This window comes from Pocillopora damicornis, chromosome 9, assembly GCF_964200805.1.
Source record: "Pocillopora damicornis chromosome 9, jaPocDami1.2, whole genome shotgun sequence".
Lineage (NCBI taxonomy): Eukaryota > Metazoa > Cnidaria > Anthozoa > Scleractinia > Pocilloporidae > Pocillopora > Pocillopora damicornis.
This window is the reverse complement of record NC_142678.1, coordinates 21,935,043-21,946,726: the sequence shown is the minus strand read 5'-3', so window position 1 is coordinate 21,946,726 and position 11,684 is coordinate 21,935,043. Positions and strand designations below refer to the sequence as shown.

Sequence of the window (11,684 nt, the reverse complement as noted above, 5' to 3'; positions counted from 1 at the left end):
TTAAATATTTTTGAGGCACTGTATACTCTTACCCTGACCTATCTCGACTTGCCACCTCCTTATCAAATTTTTATTACATGTTGGTCACAAATAAAAAGCTCCTTATAACCACTCATGTGGTACAAATCAAAATAGGTCACGATGATGTTAAAAATCTTGTTTTTATTTCTTTTTTACGTAGACTGATAACATAGCGAGTAACTAAACCGATCTCTGAACTCTGTTACATGCCATGCAAACGACCCGCTCAAATGTTTTATAAACAAAAGCAGATGATATTATTTGCCTCACAGTCATGAGCAAATCAAACATAGATTTTTGATGGAGGTTATCAAGAAATTAATCCCTTTGTGGGCGTGAATAATTTAAGACAATAGCTTGGGAATCAAACCAAGGTGCAATTTGATTAAGCGTTTGACCAACAGAGAAGCAACTGAAAAGATTTTTGAGACCTTGGCGGTAGTTTCCGCTGAAAATGAAACAAATGCAACGATTGAAAGTGCAGTTTGATCGCATCAGAAATACGGCAATAACCCCAAAGAGTTAAAAGCCACACGATGATATTGTTCTGTCTGAAGAACAGAGGAACAACAGCCATCAGATGCTGAATGGCACCCAACATACTGCAAACACCAACACAATTGCAATGCACATCTTCAGAACATTTCTCTCTCTCTTTAAACGTTGTTCTCTAACGTTGACCGATTGCAAGCCTATAATCTTATTGACTTTCATTTTTAAAGAAATAATAAGGTACAGAATGCCAATAAAAACCAAAGTAAAATACAGATATGAAATAGTCATCGCGGCAGAAAAGGTGTCTTTGAGCGAAGACTCTCCAACTGCTGCTTTCCACCGCCTCACACACGCCAGCCCCTCTGGATGCTCCACAACTTTCCAAGTAAACAAGGATGGGCAGAAGACAAGCATAGCGATGATCCAAGTGGCGAAAATGTAGAACCGACCGCGCTTTGAACTAATCAGTGGGGAACGAAGGGGATATACTACAGCTCTAAATCGATCTACTGCTATTATAACGAGACTCTGAATGGATACAGCACTTGATACATCAACTAAATAACCAGACAGCTTATACAATGCTTGGCCGAGAGGACCATCGATCAACCAGGTGTTGGTATTCAACTGAACTAAAACCTGAGGAATCTGGAAAATAAGAAACAGCAGATCAGATATGGCCATGTTTGCAATAAAATAGTTGACGGGATTTCTCAGACTTTGGGTTTTGTACACAACAATTCCAATCAAGGCGTTTCCAGTCAGCAAAACAGCAAATAGCAGACAGTAAGCAAAAGTGTAACCAATTCTTTCTACTGAGAGGTTGAAGCAGCTTGACATAGACTGTGTTCCAATCGTCATTACCGCCATGTTTGCCGACATTCTCAAAACGAAGAGATAAGTTTCTTCTTCAGCCAGCAGTTCTGTGACTCTGAAGATTACCTACCTACGCTCTATTGACATAAAACACAGCCACAGCTCATTATTTACATATATAACAACATTACATATCCGGACCTGATTATCTACTTAGTGATTAAAACTGTTTAACTTTATGAAGCACCTCCAGACCTTTATAGTCTTAATTCGTACTCTATATCCTTAACTTCCCGAGATTAGAAAACTGCGTCATCATGCATATCAATAGTTACCCGGAATGGTATGGTTAAAAATATTCTGTAATTAGTATTATAATGTTAAATTATAAAAATGATAAGAAAAAACCAATATGCTCGATATCAGTGATATAACATTTTTGAGAAATATGTCTCCGTATGTTAAGGAAATACGTGAATTATTGTCTCTCGAAGCTTGTAACAGTTTACCATGATGATTTTTAGGTAAAAACAAATGTATTTAACTTCTGTCCGATTTAATTTACCTTCGGATGAAAGGGCTGCCAACTCTACCAATTGCAAGCTATTCAAACGGATACTGATCTGTAACGGGAAAATATACCATTGAGTCTAATTTTCAAACCCAAACTTAGCTGCTTACGATGTGACTAGAGTGAAAAAATAAGCTCACTTTTTTTGTCTGTTGCGAGAAAGCAGCTGGCTGACGGAAAGGAACCACTCAATTGCTTTCCTGGTGTAGGTTGGTCTTGCCTTCACCAATCTATACTCGCCACCACCCCGACTAAGATCGAGCAAATCTATGGAAGTCGAAGCCTTTAACTGCAGAGCTAAAAGTAACGGTTTTAAGTGGTGAGAAAGCGTTTTGGTCAATAAGCGTTTGAGTTGATATTACTTTACCTCCAGAGAATTAAGAGACTTTTTCTCTGTCATTAAAATTTAGTTCTTCAGCTGCACTTGTTAATTCTCAAGTTTCATTACCAAAGTGAACCTTTTTGTTGGTGAATTTGACATGACTCTCTCCCTCACCGGCTTTCTGTCTGGCTTCACAGCCTGCACCTGTTGTTTTCATGACTGTCTACAACATGAATGAAACCCGGTTTCGTTTTTTAGTGATGGCTATTGTGGCAAGGAACATCAAGGAACATCAAATCGTCAACTCATTAACTGAAATCGAAAGGATCATGTATCCTGTTAATTTGCAAATCATTTGCCACCAACACTAAAGTTAAGAGAGTCAATCCGATTTTGAAAAGTTTGTTTACCTTGATATTCGTCCGATAACCGACTTTCTGAAATGAAAAGGAAGTTTAAGGCAACTTGAGTTCTCGACGGCTTTGACGCAGTTAGTATTGAATAAAAAATGCAACTAAGCTCTTAAATAGATTTTCTGTTTCACAGACGAGAAGAAAAGTGATGCTTCTTTATTTTATTTACCATCATGTTTCCATTCTGCATTGTCATCTTGAAAGGGAATACTATTTCATATCATGACAATTATGGTAATGATACAAACTCGACTCAGCTACTGATAAACATTTTAGATGTCTTTTTCCACGACATCATATGTGTCTCCTAATGTGTAACGTTTCGGTCAAAATACTCCTAAATTTCAAATAAAGTCCTTAAATTAGGTGATCAGATTAATATAGCTCACAAAAACATTCGTTGCGCAAAAGTTCGGTTTGACCGTTGGACAAAGCTTCTCTATTGATAAGTTTATTTACGTACATTTTTATAGTAAGTGGGCTGACAAAGGAAGATTCGAATGCTTAAAATTTTTTATCACGTCTTTTTTTGACAATCTGCAAATGCCACTTTTAGCAAAGACCAGACTTAGTCCTTATTTTGATCTATTATGCCTTAAAAAGACATCAAGCTGACAATTTACACCATTACTTTTCGTTAATCAATAATTCAACAAATTAATTATCGTTTTTCAATAGGGCGTTTCATTTTAGAATCTCCAATTACCTTGCTGACTTTATCGTAGTCTGAAATGAAAACAAAGTAAAAAGTTAATCCTTAAGTGAAATAAAGTTTTAGAGTCTCGGGGGTCACACTACGGTGCATCTCGATCAACGTCAGGACCAAAAGAAGAGCATCCGCGAAGATTCTTGAGACCTTGACGATAATTTCCACCAAAACATATACAGATCCAAGGGTTGATCGCACAGTTCGACCAAGCTAGAAATAAGGAAACAGACGAGAAGTAATAGAAGCCACAAGATGATGTTATTGTTCGGTCTGAGTTGAAGAGCATGAACCACTTAATACTTAAGGGCAGCCAGCACAATGCAAACCCTACCACGACAGCGACAGACAGTTTAAGAACATTTCGCTCTCTTTCCAAGCGTTTTTCTCGTGTGTTAGTTGATTGCTCTCCTGGAATCTTCTGGGATTTGATTTTTAACGTAATGGCGGAGTAAAGTATTGTAATAAAAACCAAAGGGACATAAAAAATTATAACTTGCATCACCAAAACAAAGTTTTTGTAGGACGACGCCTCTCCTAATGCGCCCTTCCAATCAGCCACACACGCCAGTCCCTCTGGAGAATCGATAACTTTCGAGGCGAACAGGTTTGGGCAAAAGATAGCGATAGCGATGATCCAAGTGGCGAGAATGAAGAACCGGCATCGCTTTGAATTAATCAGCGGAGAACGGAGGGGAAACATTACAGCTCCAAATCGATCAACCGCTATTAGAACCAGGCTTTGAATAGACACAGTAAAGGACAGATAAGATGCATAGATACTCAGCTTACATAACACTTGACCGAGCGGACCGCCCATTAGCCAGGAGCGAGTGTATGTCAAAATCAATTCACGAGGAAAAAGGAAAATCGGAACAAGCATATCGGACATGGCCATGTTAACAATCAAGAAATTAATGGGCTTTCTCAGAGTTTTTGTCTTGAAGACAATCATTGCAATGAAGGTATTTCCAACCAATGAAATAAGAAATAGCAAGCAGTAAGCAAAGGTTTCACCGACTCTTCTTGCCGTGGGGTTGAAGCAGCTCGACATAGACTGTGTTCCATTCATCGTTGCACTTACGTTTTCTGACATTCTTGAGAGATTTGTTCTTATTCAGTCAGTGGTTAACTGGAGGCTGCCTCTACTCTATTTAATGAAAACACAGCGGATTATTTGGACAAACTTTAAAGTTGTTTTTTTTCGCTCCCTCCATGCAAAGCGTCATACTGTATTCATTGGAAAAAATCGAAAAACAGTAAAAGAGTGCACTTACCTTATGGAAAAACCTCACAGTTTTAGCCGAACTATTCTTTCAAGAAAGCTTCATCCACTCTGTAAAACCAATCAACAATTAGTCATTTGAAGGAAAAAATCTTTTTCAGGTACGGATCCAAAAGTTATTCTTAACATAAAGATTTCTGGAAGAAAGATGCTTGCGTCTTGTCACGAGCGTGCGAAAAAGCAAAAAGTCTGAGTTCCCATGTAGAATCCGATGATCGGTTTCTTCTTTGGCCAACAGTTCTCTGTCTGACTCCGAATCCTACCGATGCTTTATGAAAGAAAACACAGCTGATTTTTACATATATACTGATAATACTAATGAATTCATAAATTTCCTGAGGGTCCTTAGTCGTATGCTAAGAGGTCTTAATTGAGAAGGTGCCTGCACTATATTTAAAGAAAACATTGGCGACTCTCTACGTATACATTAAAAAATTGATTAAACAAGAATCTCCAGACAGCATCTTACTTTCAGTTAATTTCGACTTACAGTCTGTACTCAAAAATCTTTTTAGGTAAGGAATAGAGTCATTTGAAACAAGATTGTCAATAACAAAAAATGATTTGAATTCTATAATTCTTTCTAACCTTTTGGTATGATTGGTAAATGGTAAAAACAACAATTTTAGAGAAATGTATTTACGTATAAAAGAGGAAAAACAAGTCATTTCTAAGGAAGGTAGTTCAACGCAAGGTGTGATTTGAATCTAAAGGCAAACATAAATAAAGCACATAATAGAATGGCGAATACCGAAATAGAATAATTTAGTGATGTTGAATGACAGTTGACAGCTTGTCTCAGAATCATCACGTATGAGAAAGGAAGTTGTTCTAAAATAGATAAGTTTAAGCGACACGTTAACGGCAAATAGTATTGCAAAAGGTGACCATGCAGCGTTTTTCCGTCTGCTTTCAGCTTTTTGCACTTTGAAACGAAAAAAATTCACAGACGCCGCGAGCAAGATCAGTATTCTTTTCTGATTTTACTTGAGATATTTTGGAGGATTACAGGAAATATGATATCTCCGTTGCTTTAATCGACCGCATACACTTATTGAACCTTCTGTGCCCTGGCGAGGCCATTTATTCAAAATGTAAACATCGCCGAGCGACAAATTTCAGTCCCAGCCGTGAACCAAAGTACAGGTGATATGACTATCAAAGAAGAACAAAAAGACGAAAGAATAAAAACGAATAAATATCGGTTTCGGTGAACCGTATCCCTGAAGTTGTTTTAAGAGAAGGATAATTTCCCTTTCCTTAAGCAGTCTTTGGCTCTGGGCAGTTCTAGAGGGCTAACTATATTCCCCATAAACAAAACATAGCTGTTTACTAACAAACAACTTTCATTAACTTTCTTGGAGTTGGATTTATTTTTTCATCAGGAACAGATACAAAAGATTTTTCCCATAGTAAATACTCCTTTCCTTACTGGCTTATTAACTTTTTTCCTGTCTTTATTTTGCTATTTTATAAGAGCTGTAAGCAAAGTTGAATCCGATACTCTTTCCCTCAGTAACTGGATTTAAGCAGCTTGGTACCTGTGTTCCATTCATCGTTGCGGTCACGTTCGTCGACATTCAGCCAACAGCTCTGAGCGCTATCTTTTTTTAAGTGAACGCTGTGATGATTTGCATAGATATTATTATTGTTCTAAATTGCATACGTTAGCTTCTCCAGAAATTCAAGAATATCGACAGATGTACGCTGAACCTTCATTTTGATTAGGGAAAGTATCTACAATTGTAGTTGCCTGAGATGAAATAGTTGGGAATGATCTCATTTGGATAATTCTACTTTAAATAGAAATGTCATTGGCCTCAGGAACAGTTGTAGAAAGTTCCATTTTCTTCTGTTTCCGCGTCTTGACGCGCACGTAAAATGCTTTCAATACATGTCATGGATCTGAGTCTTGATGATAATTGTTGTGTTAGTTTCGTGATCACTTGTTTTTCGTAACAGACGATTGACGGATGTCAGTTTCCCAGCCAGAATGAGTCGTCCAAACATAATATCAGCTAACAAAAAGCGAGGAATCTGTGTCAAGTTATGCGTATCTTTTCTTTTTTGTGCACGAAAATGGCCTTGTAATTGAGGGACGGAAAACGGGGAAGAAGGAAGTTAAAATGAAAGCTGGCTGCTTCCTTCCCCTGCGAGGCGTGATCTGAATTAAAAAGCCGATAAATGTTTAACAAATGACTGGAAAGCAATAAGTGAAATAGGGTTATTTATTGAATTACGTCTGACAGCTAGCTCCATGTGATGGCGGCTTATAATAAGTGAAGGAAAATTTTCCAAGATGTAGTACCCAGTATTTTAAAGGATTATAGAGAAACCGAGAGATTATTTAGGAAAATACCTAGTAAACTGAAAAATTTAATTTTACTGTTTCCGTTGCCATAAACGACCGCATAAACGCACTTATGTTAAGTGCTCTGGTAAGGTCAGTTATTCAACTTGTAAATATTCCTGAGCGACAAATGTCACGAAATCCCCGAGGTAAAAGCAAATTATAAAGTGGCCGGTGATATGAGTGCTAAGGAAGGAATTGATGAAGTTTAAAAAGCGCAAAACTTCTTTCAGTTCTCGATCAACCATTTTCTTAATTCAGTCAAACCCTAATGTCCCACCTCTTTGATATCTCTGTTTATTTCTCATGTCAAAAAATAAACGAATGTTGTTCTTTCCATTACTCTCAATATATTTTCATATCTTTTCGTTTAATAACCATTTCAGGCATACTCATTCAAAATACACGTTAACTTGCTTTTGATTGTAAAAAGAGGATTTTAATTATATGTTTTCGGGTCTTTAACAAGGCGGGGACGGGTTAAGTTTTCACGAACACAATGGTCATGAAAGAGCTGTGGCTACGTGATGTGTTTTGTCTTTATTAGCTAGAAGCTCCGTGTGATCAATTCGATCTTATCTCTATCTGATCCTTTTACCTCTTGGGAAAATTTCAACGACAGCACTCTACAGAAATTAACGATTGGTTCATACGTCAGCGTGCGTTCATCGAGATATGAAGCACGCGGAAAGTTTGGAGAGCACAAAAGATGTGTAAGAGTTGCTCGAGGCGTAGCCGAGAGCAACTCTAGCTTCTTGAGTGCTCTCCAAACTTCCCAAGTGCTTCATATCTTGATGAACGCACAGCTGACATATGAACCAATTGTTTTATAACACTTTCAACCCGATGGAAATTTTTTTTCCTCGAGGGATTTGTTTGTTGACGTCATGAGTGTGCACAATAGGAATATGAAGCACGCCCGCGCAATTGAATTTGAGTAGACAAATTTACGAGCTATGTTATAAAAAGGTTTACAAAATATGTACCTAGAATTATATATATCGAACGGTCATTAAGCCATAATTATTCGAAATAATGGTTTAAGCCGTCATGCAAATTTCCTTAAAAATTCTTTGAGCTGCCAGTTAGGTATATACATGAAGTCGTTCGGTCTGAATTGACTTTTTTCTGAGGATTTTGAAGATGTTGGTTCATTTCAACTTCCTTGGCCGGTCATTTTGAATGAGCAAGTGCCAGAATACCAGTAGACAAGACATCCGTACGGATGATTTAAGTTTAGCGCTAATTGAAATAAAACTACGATTAGTGCTGGAAAAGATCAATCTTAGAAATTGAAGTTCCGTGTTCTTCTTGAATCGTAATGTCATTGTTTTGGAATGATTTTCAAGATCATGTACATAAACCCTATTAACTACAAAAACAATAGCTACAAACCAACCTTATGGTAAATTATCTCTGTAATAATAACCTAATAAATCGGTCTTTATCTTCAAACAACCTTGCATATTGCGAGACTACTTTTTGTGTAAACATTCCTTAGTAGTCACTTTCTATTAAATTAGACATTCCATAGTAAGTCACTTTCTATTAAAGAATTTCGAAATTCTCTTAACGGTGGCAACTTTTTAATCGACGTATTCCTACCATTTTTGTCGCGTAAAGCCGCTCTGTCAAAATTTTGCATTTTCTTTCGTTCGGTTTAAAAAGCATAATAGCGAATGGAATATAAATAATTGAAAATAGCTGTCGGGGCTCAAATTACAAAAAGCATCTGGGACAACCAGAAAGAAATCAGCTGAAGAGATTCCTAGGGCCTTGACAATTATTTCCATAGAAAGCGAAACAGATTAGTAAAAAAAATAAAAATAAATAAAAAAGTTGAGTGGCTTTTTCAAGGATTTCGTCTTGTAGACAATTATTCCAATAAAGATGTTTCCAACCAATGAAACTAGAGATACCGGGGAAAATTCAGCAATGTAAGCGATCCTTAGTACTTCGTAATCAGAGCAGGACAACACGGTCTGTGTTCCATTTATCACTACAGTCTCATTTACGGAAATTCTTGGAACTGAGATACCAGTTCTTCTTCAGAGCAGTTTTCAGGAGGCTATCTATATTCTCAATAAAGAAAACAAAGCTGATTACTAACAAATAACTTGTAAAAAAGGTAAGTATAAACGTGAGAGTTATTGTTACCACCTTCATAAAAATACTTAGTAGTAAGACGATCCGTGGTGAAATCAGTTTTAGAGAATTATAAATTGATATACAAAAGAAAGAAACGAATCCTTGTATCCAAAGACACTTATAACGGTTGCTTAGCACAGTTTCTAACCGAAAACATTTCACTCAGTCTCTGAAAAGTATCATGCGTTATTCATTGCCCAAAAAACCGTGTATAAAGTAATAGAAAAAGTGTTTCCCCTACCTTATCTTTGTGTTTTTTGGCGAAGGTTCGTTCAAAAGGTAAATCCACTAAGTACAACAATGAACGACCGCACATTTGAGGGAAACTGATGATATTTTTCTTGAGACGCAGATCCAGGAGTTATGCCCGACAAAATAACAGATGGTGTGAATACCTTCAAAAATCGTGAGTCTCGAAACTTTTTATCCGATCTCGAAACTAAATCTCGTCAACATTTGTGATGACTTTCAACCATGACAGGACGGATAATGCATGCACTGTAAGTACCTCCTGTTGTTCCATACAAAGCCTTAGAAAAGTTTTCTAAGGCTTTGTATGGGACAACGGGAGGTACTTGCAGTCCACGCGTTTTTCCGTCCTGTCATGTTCACGTTCTCTCTGCTTTTTCTTCCGGTACGGAAGCCTTGTAATAGTCGCAGACCTCTGTAAAAAGGCAAACAGAGGAGCTTAAAGTTGTGAGCGACAAAAATCTGTGTATTTCATATTGCTTTCGCTGCAAATTATAGCAAAGAAGATTTGATACATCGTAGAATCGAACACTAAGGCAGTCTCCCATCTCTTCCTGTCATTTATTTCCTCGCGATAATCTGAACAAAGTGAAGGTAATAGTTTGGTATTGTATGGCTAAAATTGCTGATTTCTGGACCCCTTTTTTTTCAGCCGCCACCCTTGAAAAATTTTTTGTCCTGACAATACTTTTTTCTATTTGCAAGAATGTTTTTGACAGAACGCCATTACTGTTGTTGAATCTGTTCGATAATCAGTGTGTCTTTTACGTCAGTTAGAGGCTGTGTACATTTTATGGCCTTTCTGATACTGAAAAGTACATACAATTCGTAATGTATTCATATAAAAGCCCAATATCATTGACAGTTTTTTTAATGACATGTTCCAGCCTTTCGGTGTAGGGAAAAGCTAAAAGTCCCATTGTGAAAAGGTGTAGGTGTCCTTTCTTGGGCTCAAAAAGTGAAACTGTAATTAGAATGTACACAGACAAAACGGGCTGTGTTTTTCGATTTTATTATTTGGTTCACCAAATATTGGAAAAGTGAGGAGACATCGAGCATTGGAACTTAGCTATCGGATTTGGAATCAGATAGGAATCCAATTTGTAAAGGTTACAATTTATTTTAAATAGCAAAGTATTCGGTCAACTTCTTTCAACTCTAATGGACAAACTGAAAGAGACCTCAAGCTCAGGTGCCAGACCTGGAACTAAAGTGAAGAACAAGCCTTCCTTTGTGCTGTGAGTCAATAACTTGCTTACTGTGAGGAACCGATTAAATAATTTTGAGGCACTGTATACTTTTACCCTGACCTATCTCGACTTGCCACCTTCTCATCTGATTTTTAATATATGATTGGTCACAAATAAAAAGCACTTTGTGACCACTCATGTGTTACAAATCAAAATACGTCACGATCATGTTAAAAATCTTGTTTTTATTTCTTTTTTATGTAGACTGATAACATAGCGAGTAACGAACCAATTTCTGGAGTCTGTTACATGCCGCGCAAAACGGCCCGGTCAAATGTTTTGTAAATAAAAGCAGATGATAAAATTTGCCTTACAATCATTAGCAAATGAAACATAGATTTTTGATGGAGGTTATCAAGAAAATAGGAAACAGCAGATCAGATATGGCCATGTTTGCAATAAAATAGTTGACGGGATTTCTCAGACTTCGGGTTTTGTACACAACAATTCCAATCAAAGCGTTTCCAGTCAGCAAAACAGCAAATAGCAGACAGTAAGCAAAAGTGTAACCAAGTTTCTACTGAGAGGTTGAAGCAGTTCGACATAGACTGTGTTCCAGTCGTCATTACCGCCACGTTTGCCGACATTCTCACAACAAAGAGATAAGTTTCTTCTTCAGCCAGCAGTTCTGCGACTCTAAAGATTACCTACCTACGCTCTATTGACATAAAACACACGCACAGCTGATTATTTACATATATAATAACATTGTATATCTAGACCTGATTGCCTACATAGAAATTAAAACTGTTTAATTTTATGAAGCACCTCCAGACCTTAATTTGCACTTTGTCTCCAAAACTTCCCGAGATTAAAAAACTGCGTTATCATACATATCATCAATAGTTACCCGGAATGGTATGGTTGAAAATATTCTATAATTGATATTATAAGGTTATAAATATAAAAATAATAAGAAAAAAAGCAATCTGCTCGATATCAGTGATTATAACAGTTTTGAGAAATACGTCTTCGTATGTTAAGGAAATACGTGAATTACTGTCTCTCGACGCTTGTAACAGTCACCATGATGACTTTTGGTCAATGAGGGTTTGAGT

At 37.0% G+C, this 11,684-nt stretch overlaps 2 protein-coding genes across 2 annotated transcripts; both read right to left on the bottom strand.

The window, feature by feature from the left end:
- Positions 1-248: 248 nt before the first annotated feature.
- LOC149040683 (RYamide receptor-like) lies at positions 249-4,690 on the bottom strand. The gene has a single exon (XM_089183576.1). The coding sequence runs from the start codon at positions 4,438-4,440 to the stop codon at positions 3,433-3,435; it is 1,008 nt and encodes a 335-aa protein (XP_089039702.1). The 5' UTR covers positions 4,441-4,690; the 3' UTR covers positions 249-3,432.
- Positions 598-1,386, bottom strand: LOC149040684 (QRFP-like peptide receptor). The gene has a single exon (XM_089181592.1). The coding sequence runs from the start codon at positions 1,384-1,386 to the stop codon at positions 598-600; it is 789 nt and encodes a 262-aa protein (XP_089037718.1).
- Positions 4,691-11,684: the final 6,994 nt, after the last annotated feature.